General features: G+C 36.7%; 1 protein-coding gene across 1 annotated transcript in view; it reads left to right on the forward strand.

The window, feature by feature from the left end:
- znf385d (zinc finger protein 385D) overlaps nt 1–21414 on the forward strand; it is a 333314-nt gene that overhangs the window by 299187 nt on the left and 12713 nt on the right. The window contains exons 5-7 of the mRNA XM_039737167.1: nt 12561–12806; nt 15442–15620; nt 20183–20284. Coding sequence (XP_039593101.1) covers nt 12561–12806; nt 15442–15620; nt 20183–20284 — 527 coding nt within the window. The remainder of the gene's footprint in view (nt 1–12560; nt 12807–15441; nt 15621–20182; nt 20285–21414) is intronic.

Consider the following 21414-nt stretch of genomic DNA (forward strand, 5'->3'; position numbering starts at 1 on the left):
TCACTTTCTTGTAAAAGTCCTCCTTATTTTCCTTTAGTCTTAAAAGTCTTAATCTTTCATTTTGGCAGTCATTCGGAACAAAAGATAAAAATAAACAGACCACTGCAGTGCACTTGACTTTCTGATATTGCTAACTTATTGGTACCGAGAGCCTCTGCGTAAAAGAGCAGCAGCAACAATCAACTGTTGGACTCACAGGCGCCCCCTTCAGTGCAGCATGCCTTGTGCTTTTTCACTGTGGTTTTATGTCCGATTAGCAGGAATAGCTATGTCACACACACTCATTAAATATATTAGCCAGACTGTGGAAAGTCAGGGTGTATAATATACATGTCTGCAAACATTATATTGGCAACATACAGAGAGACAGCAACAGGCATGCAACAATTGCATGCATCAACCCAGTGTGTGAGGAACAGTGCAGTCCTGGGAAGGTGAAGCTTGTCTCTCCACTGCCATACCTCGTGTTTCTCCCATACAGTATATTTGATCAGGAAATGTGCAAATTCAGAGATATTGACTATAAAAATTATCAAAATTATTGGAATCATACAGAAAAAAAATTTAACGCACAAACCAGCGGACAAAAATTATTTTATGTTATCATCATTAGTTTTTTTTACTTTTCATGATGACAGGTGAAACAGCATGTCCCTGTATGAAGTGCAGTCATGGTGCCAGAGAAATGCTGGAATTCCACTAAGTACTGATCAGCTGGCCCTGCCCTGAAAGTCTGAGACTCTTACTTTCTTGCTTTCTACCCGCAAGCTTCTATTCTAAACTCGCATCGTCAACCACAACTGCTTACTGCTTCAACCCGACAAGCCAAATGTGCTCAACAAACAAACAATGGTCCTTTATGGAAGTTGTACCACATTACTATAGTAAGCCCAAGGTACGAGATCACTGCATAGTGAACAGCGTAATGTAACTGAACTCTCAGGGCGACCTACAAACAACCCCTTGCACAACTGTATTTTTCATTCTTACTCAGTTTTCATTCTCATTTTTGTTTGTTCACTTATCACTAATTTTTATTTAGTTTTAGTTTTTCTGTTTGCCTTAACTTCAGTTCTCGTTCTTGTAAACTGAAAACAAAATTTTTAGTTCTGGTTCTCATAATGAAAATATCACTGGTGGGCCGTATGTGTTTTTTATTGAAGAGTAGCAGTGATCCAGAGTATTAGCATCCCCTGTGGGACAGGTGACATGCTTTTGATATTTAGAATAAACATTCCTTTGAATTCCCCAGCATCAAAAAATAAACCCTCAAGATTTAAACATTAATAATTTGTAATAATGTTGTGCAAATTGTTCATTTAATTGTTTTTGTTGGCTTGCTGAGAAATATACAAAGTCACCAAAATACACCTGAGAACTCCTTCAGAAAATAAAAAGCACAACAGATGATTAATAAATGTTCCAGAATAGGGGAACAGTTTTAGGCACAATTTTAACAATTATGCATCAAATGCTATTCTCCATAAAGCACACAACTTTTCCTTTGACTTTTACTGAACAGTTTGATCTAATCCTCATTAAAGATAGTAAAGAACTCTGCATTCTCCATATTTTAGCCATATTTACAGTTGAAAACAGTAGATTCTGATGGTGCTCTGTGTAGCCAATTTTCACTGAATTTTGGCTAGTTTATTATCCAACAATGGTATGTTAGTCTGAAGAATGCTGGGCAGAGGACATTAGTTGACACTGTGTTCTGCTTTGACTGGATGCTTCCCTTTCGTCTCTATTTTTTGTCTCTCTTTGTGTGATTTTTCTTAGGTGAGTTATGCCTTTTTGGAGTATAACTGATTGCAGCAGCTCTGCATTCAATAGGCAAATTCTTAATTTATCATCAGAAATTTGGGAGTGTGTTTACAAGTTTATTTTAATCGTGTGTTGAGAATGGGCACATATAATGCCATTGTTGCCATGCACATTTAAGTGAATGCAACTGAACTGTTTATTTTATGCATTTAAATGTATTTGCATGGCTTGTAACCAGGTTACAATTTACCTTCTGTTCAGTAATTCCTTCGGACTTCACCCAGCTATGACTGTCAATGTAGCCTTCCTGTTGGCTACCTGTATTGGAAAAAAAAAATTTCCTCGTTTTCAAAGAAGGCATTCATGACCCCAGATGGCAGTACAGAACATTTCTTTATTTACACAGATCATGCATAAAAGTCCCAGTCCATTGAGTGACCATTTAATCATACAAGTCATTTGTTTTTATGCTTTTCTCCTACCATTACCTTATCTAATACATTATGTCATTTGACTCTTAATACACATAGCTTTGTTATTTCATCCCATCAGCTAGTGCCACCAGTAATTTCTGACTCCTTTTGACTCTCCCATTTACCTGAATTCTTAAATAGGGGTGATCTGCACATTCTTTTATTAAGCTTGGCACCGCTTCATAGGAGGGGTGTTTGGGCTTTCATGTGGTATAGCGGGTCTGCAGCTCAGAAAGAATTGCCATTTAAATAAGTAATCGATTGGCTGGCTCATTCTCCGTGGACATGCTCACACAGCTGCAGGGAGTTGGTGGAGTAATTGGGACAAGATGCATCTGCACATTAAGGTGTGGTCTTTCTCAGTTGCTTCATTGGCTTCCTGCGGAATCTTATAAGAATATGGAATCTTATAAGAATAAGCCGGCACAAGAGAAAGGCTAGTGGAAAAGAATGAACAAAAGAAAAGGAAAAAGGCACAGAGGTTAAACCAACCATCACGTTTCTCACTAGTTCATCCCTGTGTGGTGCAGCAGGTCCAATGGCTCAGAAAAACTATCCATTTTAATGAATAAAAATGAGCATGCTAGAGAGTGGAGCAAGTGTGAGCAATTGTCTGCAAGGATGGCTTGTCTCCAGGTTGGTATGAGGCAGTCAGCTGGCCGTGCGTTACATTGCTGCCACATACAGGCAGTCTGATTGTCTCATTATCAACTCGGGGCTGTAATCAGAGGCAATCACACCTGTAGCCGCTCCCCAGCATATAAAAGGGGAGCATAGGAACAGGGAGTAAAAAAGAAAGGAAAAGAGCACGAAGGCTAATGTGGAAGAAACCAGGAAAGAGTGAGCAGGTGTAATGAGAGTGGAGTCCCAGGAAGGGGCATGTGGCCGGTACTCAGGAGAAGGCTTAGGAGTCACTTCTGTTGAATGTCCAAGTAGCAGGAGCAACCACTATGCTCAGGAGTGTGCTCTTGCAGGAGGAGCCAACAGATCAGTGGTGGTGAGAGGACAGAGCACGCTTTCGCTGGGTGGAACCTGGAAAGGCATCAGTGGTAGCGGAGCAGGGCTCATGGCTCCCTTCAGATGCTGTAGGACTGGCAACAGTGACACAAGCCACAAGAAAAAGGTTGTCTACGCCTGCTGTGAAACTTCTCCTCTGGCTGCAAGATCCGGAGAGGGCAAGCTGAAGAGAAGTCTAATTTTTAAAGGGGCACCAAGGCTCATTAGACAAAAAGACAGTTTCCAGTAGATTAAAAGCTATTTCAATAATATGACAAACATCTCTGAATATTCTCAATGTTTCTTTTTAAAGAATCCTCTATTACAACGGCTCTGATTGAATTTTCATTTTAAGGTGTTTGTTTCTTTGTTTTTTGCTTTCTTTATTTTTTAACCACTGGTCAGCCTAGCAAGGATACTAATGGGGATGAGGAATGGCCATATTCCTTTAAGAGTGGGCTATATGCAGTATGTCAAAATGTTCAATCCATTGTCAAAAATGTTCTGAATAACATTTGTGAACACATTTACTGCTTTTTACTGCCCATAAATTGTATATAGCAGAAATGTATAACTTTAGCGTGATGCAAGGATATACAACAATAAAACATGTAAACTTAGGGTTAGGCTTTATAATATACTCATTGACCACATACCAAATGTTTTGGGCAGTTTTGATCTCCATTTTATTAATGGACATAATGGGACAAAATTTGGAGACAAGCTACTGGACTAATTTAATTACTTAATGTTTATAAGCTAAGAATGTAGTAAGCACCATCAAAGAGGTCATTTGAATAGATGAAGTTGATGATTTTACAGAACACTAAGTTATTTATAAAGGACAAAGGATAAACATTTAATCTTAGTAAAAGTTACAAAATAAAAGGGATAAACAGAACTGGCCATGTAGTAGTGCAGTACTAATTATTATTTGGCTGAAGCCTTTATCCAAAGCAACTTACAACATTTGAGACATACAATTGTTCACATTTTCTTTTATTTTTCCAGTTGGAGTACATGCGGGTGAAGTGACTTGCTTATGTTCACACAGTGTCAGTACCAGGATCTGAATCCAGAACCTCAGGGTTTAAATTCCAAAGTCTTAACCATTATGCCACATTGCTTCCTAGTACCTTAGGGACTTTCAAATAATTGCTTTTTACACAAACACACTAAGTGAATAGTAAGTACTTTTCAAAATAGTTCTACTGATATATGAAACTATTAATAGTACTGTATATTCAGCAAAAGATGAATTGATAGGATGTTCTATTTAAAAGCAACACAGTTCTTATACTTTTATCAGGACATGAGGATTGGCATGTTTTATTTTATTTTCCAAAAACTTGAAAGAAAAACCACTAATGTTATTTTTTATGTTTTCAAAACTTAAATGATTACCGTATGCAGAAAAAAATAACCTGTTTAATTTATAACGAGCCATCCTATAGCAAACACATTCGTTAGGCACTTTCCAGGTATATATACATAGTACAAGGATCTAAATACATATTTTTACAGAATAAATTCTCAAAGTCAAAAAGTGGGTTGTAGGCAGAAAATAAACTGCCAACCTTAAAGCTTAGTGTCACCCCAGTACTCACACATAATGATTATTGCACAGTTTTACATTGCAGGTTTAACCAGCTGTCTCAGTGTTAAGAACACACTGTACTGACTCTGCAAAAATATGACATTAACATAAATGACTTAATGTTGCAAATACAGTATAGATAAGCTTATTTAGTTTCCAGATACAAATATTTTTTTTATTTGTCAGGCAGTCAAAAACTCATAACCTGGATTGTTTAGGAATCATAGCCATTATGATCTTGGTAGCTGGTGTTGTGTAAGACACAGTTTTAAAGGAATCAACTGCAGAAACAGGACACATTTATTTCCAGTCACACTAGCACAGCCATTGAGGCTGTAACATATAAAGGATAACATGGTACTTTTACTGCCATACAGCAAAATTATAATCGTCTCTTAAAAGGAAAAGATGAAGACAATGAAAATATGATTAGATTCAATCTAAATTATTACAAAAATAAAACATGTATAATATACAGTATGTTGTTTTAAGTCTGTCAGAGAGAAAGATCCAGTAGTGGTTCATTGAAGTTCTATTGAGTGCATGTCATTGTGAGTATTGCATTTTCTGGTTTACTGGATTCATTGTTTTCTGTCCCTGGATCTGATTACTAGATTGTGTATTGAGACTTCTTTATCCTGGGTTGCCTCTTTAGGCAAACCCCTTTTGCCTTGTGTCTGCACTTTTTAGCCTTTTTTCCTCTTTAATTTATTAAAATAAATTTATGCATTTATAAAAATACTTTGGTTGTCTTGTCCTTACTAGCTAAAAGTTTAGATGATTTAATTACCTTGAACACATATTCTTGAAATATTTTGGGACAATTAAAAAAGTTTTTTTTAACAGGGAAATCTATGGCTTCTTTTTAGGCCTGTGTAGGATGAAGCCGGCCTGTAAAGGGTACCAGGGGTGTATGTACATTTTTTGAAAGTCTAGATCCACTTCGTGATAGGAGTGTACTCAGCTTCATAACACATGGAATGTAAGAAAAAAACAAATGGTATTATTAAGAAAAGCATAATTCTAAATCTTAGCAAAATTCTGAGCTTATCAAGACCAAGGCAAAGTCAAAGAATAATAATACGTTTTAGACGTTCAATGGAGTATGAGATGTTATTCAGTTTGGGGGACTGCTCTCACTCCTGGGTTGGCCAACACAATCTGGTTTCCAGCCTTCACCTAGGAAAAAAACAGGACATTGTTTGAAGCAACAGGAGTTTTTTTTTAACTTTTCCTGGGGTTGTGTCTGTACTTCCAGCCCTGTCATCATTAGGATGTGCAGTGAACCATGACACTAAATGTATACTAATTTGCCCCAACTAATGAAATATTTTTACTTCAATTAACTACTGATTAGACCTCAGTAAAGCTCAAAATAAAACAATAAAAAGCAGTCCTTCTGTTGCAACAAAACACAAAACTAATTTCTTCCTATAATTTAACACTCAATTACAATCCCGTTTGGCACTGCACTCTTCTTTCTTTCTGCCACATTTATTTTTTGCCTCAAAAATGTTCCAGATGCACTAACAAAATGTACAGTAAAACATTTAAAATATTTTCTTAGTGAGCATCATTTTATATTATATGATAAAGAGACAGTGACACAGTTAAACTGGATTGTTCATCTATGTTGTCAATAAACTGACAGTATAGCCACATGACCCTAGTGCCTCTGTTATGCAGTTAAAGGGAATTAAACCAAACAGCACAAATTCTCAGCTTTTTAATTGTATTTTAAAGATTCACTACAGTACATATGTAGAACAAATCACCTGATCACATATTTTAATTTTTTAAAATCCATGTTAATTTTAATCATGTCTTCCAAGCATTGCACCACCACCTAGTTATGGTAAGTATATTTTTTATGAAAACATCTTACAGAATGCTTTTTCAATTAATAATAATTCATAATTAATAATTATGAATTAAACATGCGTATGGCGTAAAAGTTCCCATATTTCATAGTTTATATATACTGCTGCTGTACGTTGAAAACTAAAATTTTGACTTTAAAAGGGCCTTTTCACAGTACTCTTTCCTAGTATTTAATTATTATTTATTGAAATAAAAATTAAAATAGAAATAAATCTTCATCCGCTTATTTTCATAACATTTAGCAACTTTGACAATCAAAATGTCTGTGTACAAAACACGAGTAAGTTGTATCTCTTGGTAGATTCATAATTGTACAGTTTATTTACTTAGAAGAATGTGAATTTCTGTCTAGTTGATAATGGTTCTGATAGGTTCTTGTAACCACAGAAGTGTAACTAGCTCTTCACTTGCGATGATCATTTTTGTAACCTTGTCCTGTAAAACGTGTTCCCAAACATTCCTCCAATACTGTTTATTTGATTATGCTGACATATTTTGTAATTTGGTTTGAGAAGTATGTTGCGTCTGATAAGTAAATAAATGTAAAACATAAACTAGAAAGGATTGCAAACTGTGAAGTTAGAATTTTCTATTTATTCTTAACTAGCAAAATACCCGCAATTCGCAGCGCGGGAAGTACTGCCTTAAAATTTTTATTAAGAAGAAAAGTAAACCTTTTTAAACTGAGGGACATCCTTATATAGGCAGGCAGCCAACAACGTGGGAGGCGTTGGGATGGGGGACCCGACGCCGCCTCACACGGCGACCGAGCTGCAGACTATGGAGACATATATGTACGTAAGTAGGATTCAGTTAGTGTTGGGAACCCGCGTACCAAATTTCTTGAACATGAGCCCATAAGTAACAAAGACCGTTGGAAAGTTTAATATGGCAGCTGACAGTGGCGTCATACCACCGAAATAAGTACGTATATCAGTTTCAGTTAGCGCAGGGAAGCCGCCTACAAAATTTCGTGAAGATGGGGACATAAATAAGAAAGTTCAACATGGCGGACGTTGTTGACCGTTATGACCGTTACGCGTAGAATTTCAAAATGAAACCTGCTTAACTTTTGTAAGTAAGCTGTAAGGAATGAGCCTGCCAAATTTCAGCCTTCTACCTACACGGGAAGTTGGAGAATTAGTGATGAGTGAGTGAGTGAGTGATTGAGTCAGTCAGTCAGTAGTCAGTCAGTCAGTCAGTGAGGGCTTTGCCCTTTATTAGTATAGATAAAGCTGACACTTAAAGCTTTGCTTCCCTGAGCAATATTACAATTAGTTTTGTGGCCATAGAGGTTAAAAACAGCCTGTCCAAAACTGGAAAAATATTTTTAGGACCAGGAAAAAACTACAACAATAACAACAACAACATTTATTTATATAGCACATTTTCATACAAAAAATGTAGCTCAAAGTGCTTTACGTAATGAAGAATAGAAAAATAAAAGACAGTAAAAAATAAAATAAGTCAACATTAATTAACATAGAATAAGTACGGTCCGATGGCCAGTGTGGACAGAAAAAACAAAAAAACTCCAGACGGCTGGAGAAAAAAAAAAATCTGTAGGGATTCCAGACCATGAGACCGCCCAGTCCCCTCTGGGCATTCTACCTAACATAAATGAAACAGTTCTCTTTGTATTTAAGGTTCTCATGGAAGGATTTGATGATGATGGCCACGTAGACATCTGGCTTTCAGTCCATCATTGTTGGAGCATCATGATGCTTTGAGTAGGTGGTGGTGGCGCAGGAAAAAGAAACAGAAGAGAGAGTAGGGGTCAGTACGGATTTTAGAGCCACCATGAATAGTTATTATGATGAATTGAACATGCAGAGTATCAGGATTATGTTAAAGTGAAGTTAGGAGAAGGCCATGTTAAAGTAATATGTTTTCAGCAGTTTTTTAAAGTGCTCTACTCTATTAGCCTGGCGAATTCCTATAGGCAGTCTATTCCAGATTTTGGGTGCATAACAGCAGAAGGCTGCCTCACCACTTCTTTTAAGTTTAGCTTTTGGGATTCTAAGGAGACACTCATTTGAGGATCTAAGGTTACGATTTGGGATATAGGGTGTCAGACATTCTGATATATAAGATGGAGCGAGATTATTTAAGGCTTTATAAACCATAAGCAGAATTTTAAAGTCAATCCTGAATGACACAGGTAACCAGTGTAGTGACATCAAAGCTGGAGAGATGTGCTTGGATTTTCTTTTCCTAGTTAGGATTCTAGCAGCTGCATTCTGCACTAGTTGCAAATGATTTATGTCTTTTTTGGGTAGTCCAGTGAAGAGTGCATTACAGTAATCTAGTCGACTGAAAACAAAAGTGTGAATGAATTTCTCAGCATCTTTCAATGATATAAGAGGTCTAATTTTTGCTATGTTTCTTAAGTGAAAAAATGCTGTCTTAGTGGTCTGATGAATATGCGATTTAAAATTCAGGTTACAGTCAACAGTTACCCCTAAATTTTTTACTTCCGTCTTAACTTTTAATCCTAATGCATCAAGTTTATTTTTAATAACCTCATTGAATCCATTATTACCAATCACTAAAATTTCAGTTTTCTCTTTATTTAGTTTGAGAAAATTACTATTCATCCATTCAGAAATACCAGTAAGACATTGTGTTTTTGAATTGAGAGAGTCGGTGTCATCAGGTGCTATTGATAAGTACAGCTGAGTGTCATCAGCATAGCTGTGGTAGCTCAAGTTGTAACCTGAGATAATCTGACCTAACGGAAGCATATACATTGAGAAAACAGCGGACCCAGGATAGAGCCTTGTGGAACACCATATCAGATATCATGTGTCTTTGAGTTGTGATTACCACAACTCACAAAGAATTTTCTCCCTGCCAGGTAGAATTCAAACCAATTTAAGACACTGCCAGAGAGGCCCACCCATTGACTAAGGCGATTTCTAAGAATATTATGATCAATGGTATCAAATGCGGCACTCAGATCTAAGAGGATGAGAACAGATAAATGGCTTCTGTCTGCATTCACCTGCAAGTCATTTACTACTTTAACGAGTGCAGTTTCTGTGCTGTGATTTGTTCTGAAACCTGACTGAAATTTATCAAGAATAGCATGTTTATTGAGGTGGTCATTTAATTGCAAAATGACTGCCTTCTCTAGAATTTTACTTAAGATGGGCAGGTTAGATATGGGTCTAATATTTTCAAAAGCAGAGGGGTCAAGATTAATTTTCTTGAGCAGGGGTTTAACTAAGTAACTCACAAGAGAACTGTCAAAAAACGAGCATGAGTCTGAGACAAAAGGTCTAAAAGCCAGAAAACAAGACAAAGACATTAAACAAAAATCAAAAGTCAGAGATGTCAATATAGAAGTTTTAAAGTCACTTAAGAATCCATTTCCTAATTAACTAAATTCACAGGATACTGTGTGTGTCCAAAACCTTGGATGCTTTATGATGTGCATTGGCTTGTTAAATAACATGAACATGATGTCACACACAACACAAGCACTCCAACCATATGACTAGCAACAAATAATATGGGTACCCCACAAAAGCACAAGTCTAAATGGACATAAACATAAGAAAGGTCCATACCAGAATGACACCAACTGAAGTAACATTTCTTATAAGAAAGTAGAGATGCCAAAGGGAGTATAGGCTAAAGCAATACTTGCTATGTTACAATGGGATCCAAACCAAAAAACATAAATAAATAAATACTCATTTAAGGATAATACCTACAGTATAATAATTGTAATCTATATACAAAAAATTAAGCAATTCTTTACATGAAAAGTAGTCATAATTGGGAGAAACTACTGACTATGCTGGAAAGTACACGGCATCCTGTTATTTAAAGCACAATGGTAACAGGAGAGATTAGTTATTAGCTAACCAAAGAACTGGGTATAGATCTACTGACTGATTTTACTTAATTTTAAAACATGGTTTTCCTACAGTAAGTGTGTGTGCCTAAACACATTATTTTGAATACAAAGAACACGGGGACACAGTTGGAAATTTGTTAAGAGCAGATTGTGCACAATTGTCAGGAAGTTTATTTTGAACCCAAGAACCATAGACACAAGGAATACATTTCCAAGTAGTGTGGTGGCAGGTGACCTTTAAATCTCGACTTGATGCTCTTTTGGACAATCTAGGTGAACAGAATTGAAGAACTTGGTGAACTGAATGGCCTGTTCTCATTATTAATTGTTCTAATGTTCTAATTTAGATTTTTAGAGCTTGGGTGCACATTAGTTAGCCTTTCTGAAACTACACAATTCTGCTGGCCTTTCACTTTTCCTGCTGTTCTGCCAAAGATGGAAATCACTAGCCTTTGATATGTGACTTCCACAAGTACACCCCCAATAACATGTCATTACATCATAGCAACAAATTCCCAACATGGCAGCACCCATTAAAAAAGACGGAATTTTCAAAAGTTAATAATAAAATAAATAATGATTCCCAAATCAGGTGAAAGCAAAACTAAATTCTGCACATTTCAAAACCTCAGTAAAAAATGATCTGCTACGATAGATTTTCCTTGATTCCTGTTCCTGTTTTCTTAACCAGTATGATGCTTTCTAAGGTGCAGAATCTATTTCTACTATTATTTTTTACTTTCATTTTCAAGTAGTGGAAATTATTTTATTTTTTACAGCAATAACATTTTTTTTACAGACGCTAACATTTTATGGTCATTTGTTTATCGTTCCTATTGGATTACTAGGTAAGGTCAACTGTAAGTGTGCAGCACATGACAGCATGACAAAGCTTCATGCAGTCCTATGGTTTCTTTTGTTTGACTTCCTGGCTTTAGACTATTTTTCTGACTCTACTTGACTACCAAGAAGAATTTTGTTCTAGCTTTGACATTTTAATTCTTAAATTTTCTGGTTACAAATCTTATCTGCCTTTTTACTCTGTTTTATCTCCTGACTACTTTCTTTTCCTGGAATTTGCCAGTACCGTTTCTCTGGTAGAGCATTATCAAGTTGTAAAGAAAAATGTACTAAGCCCATAAATAATTTACAAAGTTTTAAGCATCACAACTCCTTCAGCAGAGACAAGAAAGTAAATGTCTGGAGAATGGACGCAAAATCTATTTTAAGTGTTTGTTAGGAGATAAATGAACTAAACGAAGTCCATGGCACAACATGGTGTAATTTCTTTCTTCAATAATGTGAATTCTCAGAGTTCAATTGTGAAAAGGTCTTACCAGTCTTCAGACAAGACTGAATCGATCAGGAGATGCCCTCCATATTTTAGGATTCTTCTTCATTTAAACAAATGTATCCAATCTGACTTAATTTGATACATTTACATACATAAACCTATCAGTTATACACATAAAGTGATTAAGCTCAAATGTCATAATGATACATTGAGTATTATTCACCTCTGTGTTCATTGATGGTCTGTATTAAAAATAGCCTGATTTGTTAAGTACATATGAGAAATAATGTATATTAACCATGTACACGCAGTACTTTAAATATAATGCTCCTTTAAGGATTGTATCTGGACTCTTTTTACAGACAAAAATAATGAAATTGTCTCCATATTTTTCTTTTTGCTTACCAGAACTTTGAACACTCTTGTACATAATTAGCACAAGCAGGAAACCTTCAGAGCTCTTAGTTAATTTATTTCTGACAGTGAATTGTCATAATGGCCACTTGATTCTGTGAAAAGATGCTGGTGAACTGGAAATAATTAAAAGGCATTCAAGTAATGTTTTCACTTATGAAGGACAAAAACTGCAATTCAAAGCTTACTTTTTATTGAAAATCTTGAACAATAACACAAAAGAAAATGTTCCCCACCATAACATTTTTCTTTTTTCCTTCCTTTTAACTGTAGACCTTGTGACAAAAGAATCATTACCATTAGGAATGGCCACTGCGGCCACCACAGTATTGACAATTTGCAATACTATAACAAATACAGAGACGCCCTCGGGGGCAAACAAGAAACAGGTGTCATCATCTGGCAGCAACTCCTGCCCACCAATGGAGACAGAGGAAGAAAAAGCCAAAAGACTGCTCTATTGCTCACTATGCAAGGTGGCTGTCAACTCTGCCTCACAGCTGGAAGCACACAATAGCGGTAAGCTTGGCAAATCTCTTTCCATTTCAGCAATCCTGTCATTACCTTTTCAGAAATAGACTTTTACAGAAACATGATGGAGGAAGGCATATATCTACTTATTATCAGGAAAGCCTAATGGAAAATGTGCTCATGTTTGTTATAGGAGATTGCAATATACACAGAAAGGAATGCCTTATACCTACTGTTAAGTTAAGGCATTTTGAGTCTTTCAGTATTATACAATTACATTTTTGAAAATTATCAACCTCATTGGTTAATACTACTGATATTTAGAAATGAAAAGAGAGCTATAAACAATATAATGTGTGAGAGATGCAAAAAAGAATTACGGAGGGTGTAAAATGTATGAGCTTTTTGCTTGAGGCAGCAAAGATATGGTACTAACATGGTTCCATTGATTTGTCTGAATTCTTGGAATTTATAAAGTAACACAAACCTTCATTAAGGAGTATCTCCAGGACATTACCCAATTCTTCTTACAGATTAATTTTTAAATAAGTTGTGGCAAAGGCGCTATATAGGCGTTGACCCGACACAGACTGACAGCAGATGCACATATAAAAATAAACAAAAAGGTTTTTATTTTTTCTTCCGCTGGGGGATTACATCTTCTTCCTCCACTACTTCTCCCAGGCAGCATTGTTGTTGTTGTTGTCGTCGTCGTCGTCGTCGTCGTCGTCGTCGTCATCATCATCTTCCTGACTCTGGCGCCCTGAGTAGTGGCTGCAGGCTCTTTTTGTAGCCCTCCTGGAATTGCTCCAGGTGATAATTGGCCTAATTAGGCTGCACTTCCAGGTGTGGCTGCATTCCAGCCCAGACGGGCTCGTTAAGCCATGCAGCTCCTCCAAGGTGGTGGCCACAGAGCCCAACATGTCTCAGACCTTAAAAGTCCCATGGCTGTGGCCCCGATGTAACCCAGGAGGGTTGGGGGATGTAGTGTGCATCCCATGGCTGCTCCCCATGTCCCAGTGTCAAAGGGGCGTCCCGGCCGTTCGCCACAAAGTTTACAAAAAATCTGCAAAGGTCCTAATTGGTTTTTAAACATTGTGTTATTTTTTTTAAGGACCCTAGACACCTAAGTGCAGGGCAAATTATTATTTTTATAAACTTATTATTATAATCAGATTTTACTGATTCTTTTGGTGAAACTGTATTAATGTATTTTGATATACTTTCAAGATTTGCTTGTTTATTTTTCTGTTTCTGTATTGGGGTGGCACGGTGGCGCAGTGGGTAGCACTGCTGCCTCGCAGTTAGTAGACCTGGGTTTGCTTCCCGGGTCCTCCCTGTGTGGAGTTTGCATGTTCTCCCCATGTCTCTGTGGGTTTCCTCCCACAGTGCACAGACAGGCAGGTTAGGTGCATTGGTGATTCTAAATTGTGCTTGGTGTGTGTGCTCCCTGTGATGGGCTGGTGCCCTTTCCGGGGTTTGTTTCCTGCCTTGTACACTGGGATTGGCTCCAGCAGACCCCTGTAGTTAGGATATAGCAGGTTGGATGGATGGATGTTTCTGTATTGTTAAACTATTTTGCCTTTCTACCTACCAGTCAAGTGCCTGGACCAGCTGCATTGGTTAGGCAAATAAAGTGAAGCCTTGTGGGCACCACATAGGCTTTATCTTTAGTTCTCTTACAAATATCATAACAACTGAGATTACAAGATTATGTTTTTTTGTTTTCCTACTGTAACACCTGGGACCAGACATTATTATTTCTGGCTAGATCTTTGCAGCTTTTCTTGACATATATCTTTATAATGTGAACTTTTACTTATAGCCTTCATGCATATTGACAAAAATATGAGATATGGCATCATTTTACTTTAACCCATTATTGATCTATTTATAGCCAGAGCTTACATAACACATATTTTATACAGATTTGATTCACTGACTAACACAACACAATAATTCTGTCTTTGAAAGAATTCATAATAAATCAGGTTTTGCATAGTTTTGCAACCTAGAGCATCCCCTGTCAGAATACCACAAATCAAGAATTAAAGTGAAGAGGCCATTGTTACAGCCTTTAAATTTAGCCCTCTGAAGCTATGGACTGTCTGATTTAAGATCCAGGTACCAATGTATAAAACAGATGGGCTGCACCTTCCAGATCTAGACCACTTTAAGGAACTTTGCAATTTTCTTCACCCTAGTCTATTTTTGATCTGTTCTTAAATAAACTGGAAGTTTACTTGTAAAACCAAAAAAAAACTCACTAAAGACTACAGACCTAGGTATTGTTCTGAAAGCACTCTGGTAATACTCTTTCCACTGAGTAATGAATTATATTATTTTGATGCAAATTAATAAAATATTTTGGTTTTACAAAAATTTCTGTGATTACTGTGCTGCTAAATATGGATATAATGTACTATCAACTGAAAACAGCTACATGTAATGTGAGTCGATGCAGAAATCTGTCTTTACGTCAGTGCCAATATACACAGTACTAAGATACAGTGGCTCTTTGTTTAATTTAGCCATGGAGTCCCAAATAAAAAGATTTGTGCTTGTAATTTAACAGTGTGCATGATTATAAATTAACAGAATTTAAAGAAAGTATGAGTGTTGAGCTGAGTGCTGAGCACTGTATTCATTTGACTTTGTAACCTTCTGTTTGATGTGTTAACAGGTACTAAGCACAAAACTATGTTAGAGGCTCGAAGTGGCAGTGGAACAATCAAAGCTTTTCCAAGGCTGGGCATTAAAGGAAAAGTTGTTCCTATCAAAGCAATTACTGGTCTGCAAAACAAAACATTTCACTGTGAAATTTGCAATGTTCATGTAAATTCAGAAACACAGCTTAAACAGGTAAGTGTGATATATTTGATATTCCTCCAAAATCTTTTTCCAAAAAATTGCCATTACATAGACAATTTTACATTTCTGTTATGTAAATTCAGTTATCTTGAATCATTACACCTTTAATTTATGCAAGTAGTTAATGAAGAACCAAGCACAGATCGTTTAATCTTTCTTTTACTTAACAATGTACTACATTCACCAAGAGAGTAAATCTTATGATTTTATTGTGTAGAAAGATATAAAAATAATTTAAATGCTGTGTTAAACTGTTGGTAGTAAGCATAGACTTTACAGTTTATTAAACAATTAAGTGGTTTGGCAGGATCATTAACAAAATACATTACAAAAGGTAGAACAGGCATCTTTAGGAATGCATAGCATATGCAGCACTTAAATACAGACAAATTTGGGGTGTCATTTATTAAATAACAATAACATGTGACACCTTCTGGATAGTTTAGAGACTTTACAGATCCTGCTGTGGAGTCAGATGACACAAGGATGTTTGGAGTCATAATTTTTAAAATATAGAATGTTGTAAGAATGGGCGGCACGGTGGCGCAGTGGGTAGCGCTGCTGCCTCGCAGTTAGGAGAGCGAGGCAGCTTCCCGGGTTCACCCTGCGTGGAGTTTGCATGTTCTTCCCGTGTCTGCGTGGGTTTCCTCCGGGTACTCTGGTTTACACTCACAGTCCAAAGACATGCAGGTTAGGTGCATTGGCGATCCTAAATTGTGCTGGGTGTGTGTGTGCATGCCCTGCGGTGGGCTGGCGCCCCGCCCAGGGTTTGTTTCCTGCCTTGTGCCCTGTGTTGGCTGGGATTGGCTCCAGCAGACCCCGTGACCCTGTAGTTAGGATATAGCGGGTTGGATGGATGGATGTTGTAAGATGTTTTATGACTAGTAACACAAAAATGAACATCAGCTAACCTGAATTTGCAATAATTTTCAACAAAAGATGTTTCACACAGTCTCTTGCACTTTTTAAAAGAATTTTTGCACCAATAAATTGTTCTATTATTAAAGTATTTAAGATGACAGCGTTTTAAGGAATGAATGGCTTGAATTATTTAAAGAATACATTCTAAACAGTATAAGCACATGACATGTTAGATATACAGTAGGTGATTGACAAGGATAGGTCACCTTGGCAGGGAGCTGTGACATTGCAATATTTTATAGGCTTCCATTTAGATGCTAAGATGTGCAACCTGCCACTCACTGTAGCTATTAAACTAGAGGTCAAAGTGCAGCATACTGGGGAGGTTTAGATTGCCTAAAGAGAAAGTGGCACAGAAGCCTGTCCTGATGGCTAACAAGTATTTTGGAAAATGACCCTATGTTTAAAAAAATGGCAGTGAGTCAGTCAGAGAATAAAAGAAAGAAAAAAAATCTGTGTTTTGCTGACTCAAGAGTTTTTATGATTTTAAGTAGAAGCTGAGCAACAAAAAGTCATGTTGCATTTTATTTCAGTGGAATATGCCACTTTATGAAGCTTGCACATTATATAATGAAAGATTAAATCTTAACCAATTATCGCAGCCTTAGCATCCTGTTAAAGGTAATTTACTTAATAAAATCACGTTTCTGTTTAATAGCTTATATTTTTGCAGAGCATATTAATATTGTTGTGTGCTGTTAGTCATTTTAATAACATTTTAAAGCACGAAAGTGACTGTTAACTTTTAATTTCAACACTCCTCCAGAATATGTGCATATAGTGTATTTCCAAAACACTTAAAGACATTCATTCTCACAATTCTATCATTTGTTATTCTGTTGCTTTGAGCTGCATTCTTTTTCATTCAGAATCCACTTTGTGATTATAAGCTTTAAAAAAAGGTGCTAGACTGTTTGTTAGAAGACAGCCACGGCAGGAGTATTAGGTGCTTACAGCATAACAGTTCTACAATAAAGAATTTCTCAAAAAATAGAAGAGCAGAGTTTCTTCTAGGATTTCTTGTTTCCTTTTTAAATCTAAAGGCACAAAGTCAGGTTGATTGGCACTTCTGTAATCTTACCAGTATGTGCGACTGTTGGTTGTGTGCTTAAGTGATATTCCAAAATAAGGTTGGTTCCCACTATGAATTTTGAATGGCACTAAGGCTTCATTTGTTGCCATATGATGTGTAAAAAGAACAAGAAACAGATGAAGTAGAGTTGTGATGCCATTTGGGAAAACCTCCATTTACTGTTTTGTCATTGAGAAAGAGCATAATGTGCACAAACACACTGTTGACAGCACTTGTTTAGGATTGTTTCCCATCTTGTCAAAAGCAGCCGAGGTTTGGCCTCTGGTATGTCAGGGATGAAGTGAGGTTGGGGTGATACTGCAGAGCTTCTTCCAGCCAGTTTTTCTCCGAGTTTTTTGCATTCGGAACTGACATTTACTGCTCTTTCCTCGGCACTGGCAGCTAAATGTTCGGCCATTTCAATCCGATTCTTGAATGTCTCCTTGAAATCCTCCAATTGATCAGTAAGCGAGCTCAGTTTAACCAAGTTTTCCTGAATGTGCTCTTCAATTTTACCCAGCACCTGTCGAAGCTCAAGTTGCATCTCTTGACGCAGCCTTTCATTTGCCTGTTGGAGTTCCTGTCGCAGCCTTTTATTTGCTTGTTGGAATTCCTGTCACAGCCATTCATTGGCCTGTTTCATCTCTTGTTTCAATTCCTGTTTCAGTCTCTCAAGTGCCTTTGCCGTTGCTTTCTCATTAGCCTTCTCGCTTTTCTTTATATCTTGCGTGAGCTCAGCGAGCAACACCTTCAGTTCAGATAGTTCAATTGTGCCTTCTTGTACTGTAGATGAAGCAGCAGACTTTGCTGAAGCCGGTGTCCCCGCTGCTCCAGGCTTGTGTAATTGCGTAATTGAAGCCGCAGACTTCCCGGCCCTTTCCAGTTTCAGGTAATCTTCTCCAGTCGGCGAGCTATCCACATCTGCACTCACGATCGCACCTTCGCTCCCCTTTTCGCTCTCAGCCGGCGACGATGTAGCGGACCGTGGTCCCGAGGAGTCTGTGCTTTCGCCCATCTGATCCAGGTCTGTGTCTGATAGGCCGTATCTTGAACTGGGGCTTGCTGATCGTAGCTTGGATGTAGTTTTAGTTTTCGATTCTTTCGAACCCCCCTTCTTGTTGGCCATGTTTATATGTGCTTACATATACTGTAGCAGTCCCTCTCGAAGTTGAATAAATACAGGATATCTCAAAATAATAAGCAAATAATATGAAAAATAACACCACTGCTAGCGGAGCTCCAATTCAGACGTCCATCTCTCGCATTGGACGAGACCAAGAACTACTTTCTTTTATTATACTTTCAAATTTCCCTACTTTCATATTCTTTAACTTTCTCAGCATTTGTATCTCCCCAAGGTTTTTTTTTTTTGGAGCCTTTCGAATTCCACTGCTTTCATAATCTCTAACCTGCTGTGCATGTGTATAGTGCCAACATTTGTGAACATTTTTATTAAGTTCTGCTTTGTCTTTTACTCTCTGTCTTTTAATTCTGAGCCTGATTGGACATGCTTTTTTCAGTTCCACTTGTTCTGGGCTGATATTTACTTTCCTTATTTTCATTTTTGCTCTTTTTTCTCTCCACGCTGCTTTCTTCTTCGCTTAGTCATCGACGTTTCATTTATAGTGTATTGTCCTTATACGTTTTATATGCACTGAGAGCCCTGGATCTGTGTGTGCTCAAAGCATTTGACACAACTAAGTGTTTTTCTGCCCGTGGTCTTATTTGATATTGGTTGTAAGTAGGGCATGTCTTGCAAGAATCTCATGTTCTTCGTCATTGCGAGATGGTCCTGGGTCAATCTCTTGGCACAAAGTCTCATGTTTAAGGTCCTTACGAGATGCTCCGTGGTCAATCTCTAATTTTGCGAGTCTTTTAAGTGTCTTCTGTGATCTTAATGTGAAGATCACGTCTCGTCTCCCATCTTTCTCTCCCAAGATTTTTGTTTATAATAGAGAGATGATACTCAAATCATCATAATGTGAACACATGTACTAACTTCCCTGTGTCATTCATGAACTGAGCTAGTTTAACTTTTAAGTCGCAGAGTAAAATTAAATATTGCAGATGGCTAATATAAAGACCTTAAAGTGCAGGTGTAGTAGAGTGTCAAATATGACCAAAATATTTGCAACAAGAAAGAACAAAGGAATACAGTGATTCTTAATATTTAACTTGGTAACTCTAAACTTTCTTATCTTGCAAGGAGTGCTCACAAAAATTTCTTAAAATTTTTTGCTGTAAATGACTGTGCACACTACATAGCAAAGTCAATGCTGTTGGCTGTTGATATTGTTTTCTGCTGCATACTTCCATTACTGCAGTGGGTGTACTTTAGTGTTTCTTAAGTTGATGTAATAAAAATTGAAGAGCTGTTTAATTTTAAAATAGCATTTTTTAAAATTAAGGTTGTAAGTAACATACTGTCTGAAACTCTGTATTTGATATAACATAAACATAACTTAAAAAAATGAATATACAGTAACTCTTAGCAATAACTATGTATGTAGTTTAAGATTAAATATGCTTTCAGTATTTATGAAATTTCTCTTTCATACAGCATATTAGTAGCAGGAGGCATAAAGACAGAGCTGCTGGAAAACCACCTAAGCCCAAATACAGTCCATACAACAAAGCCCAAAGAAGAACCACCGCACAAACGGTGAGGGCACATCTTTTCTTCTATTAAAACGTTTGGCCATTTTAAGTTTTAAATAGTCAACCCATCAAATGTATATGAAACAGACTAATAATGTTTTTGGTTTTTTTTTGCGAAGATGTAGTGTTGAAGCATGGAATGAAATGTTACAAATATAATTATAAGAAGGCACATTGATTTTGGTTTAAAAAGAAACATACACAACCTACAGCCAACTACTTCTGTATCTGAGCAATGTTTCCTTCCATTTTAACATAGTTCTTTTAAATTATATTTTTCTTTCGTGATACCATTTGGTAATATTTAATGTGTGTTTTTTTATAACAAATTATATATGTTTTACTTTTGTTTAATCAATGTTTTCATTATTAATGCAACTCATGGTTTCCCGTTTGTGGATTCAACATGTATTGTTTCAGTTCACAGAAAGAAAAACAGTTATGATACTTCATACTTTTTGCAAATTTGGTGATGTTAAAAGTGGCATTATTCAGGAATTGGTGCTGGAGCAACTACTTTTTAAATTTGTACTGGTGATTTAGATAACAAAGTCAGTATCAGTAACAACTAGGTTAAGAACATAGATTTTGCATAATCATTACACAGTTAGTAGAGGTTATGGGTTTTGTGTTAGGATTTTTACAAAAGAATTAATTGTATCCCAGATCCTGCCTGTGTGGTAATACTTTGAGTATTGAAAAAAGCACTATATAAATGTAACGAATTAGTACTATTATTTTACATTGTTCAGTTTACATGTTTCTTGTTGAGTGTTGATGACTGCTGTAATGAAGACTTTCTCTGCGTGACTCAGATCCCGCTATAATACGTTGTCATTTGTGGGTGGACATTGTGCAGTACTTGATCCACCAGCAGCCAACTTTATCAGAGCAAACAGTCTCTAGTGGCTTTGAGTGCTAGTTTTGTTCCTCTGAATAACATGCTACTTCATTGTTTACTTTGTGTCCTAAATTGTGCCCTCTCTAAGTACTGCTCTTATTTTTCCAATTCAGAAAGAATCCCTTCTTCTTGAAGGTAAAAGGAAAAACACAAGAGATCAGTTGAATTTCATGTAAAGATCTAAAGTTTAGTGTTGATTAGTGTAATGTTTTACATATAAGTTGTAACAATAT

Source organism: Polypterus senegalus, chromosome 15, assembly GCF_016835505.1.
Source record: "Polypterus senegalus isolate Bchr_013 chromosome 15, ASM1683550v1, whole genome shotgun sequence".
Taxonomy (NCBI): domain Eukaryota; kingdom Metazoa; phylum Chordata; class Cladistia; order Polypteriformes; family Polypteridae; genus Polypterus; species Polypterus senegalus.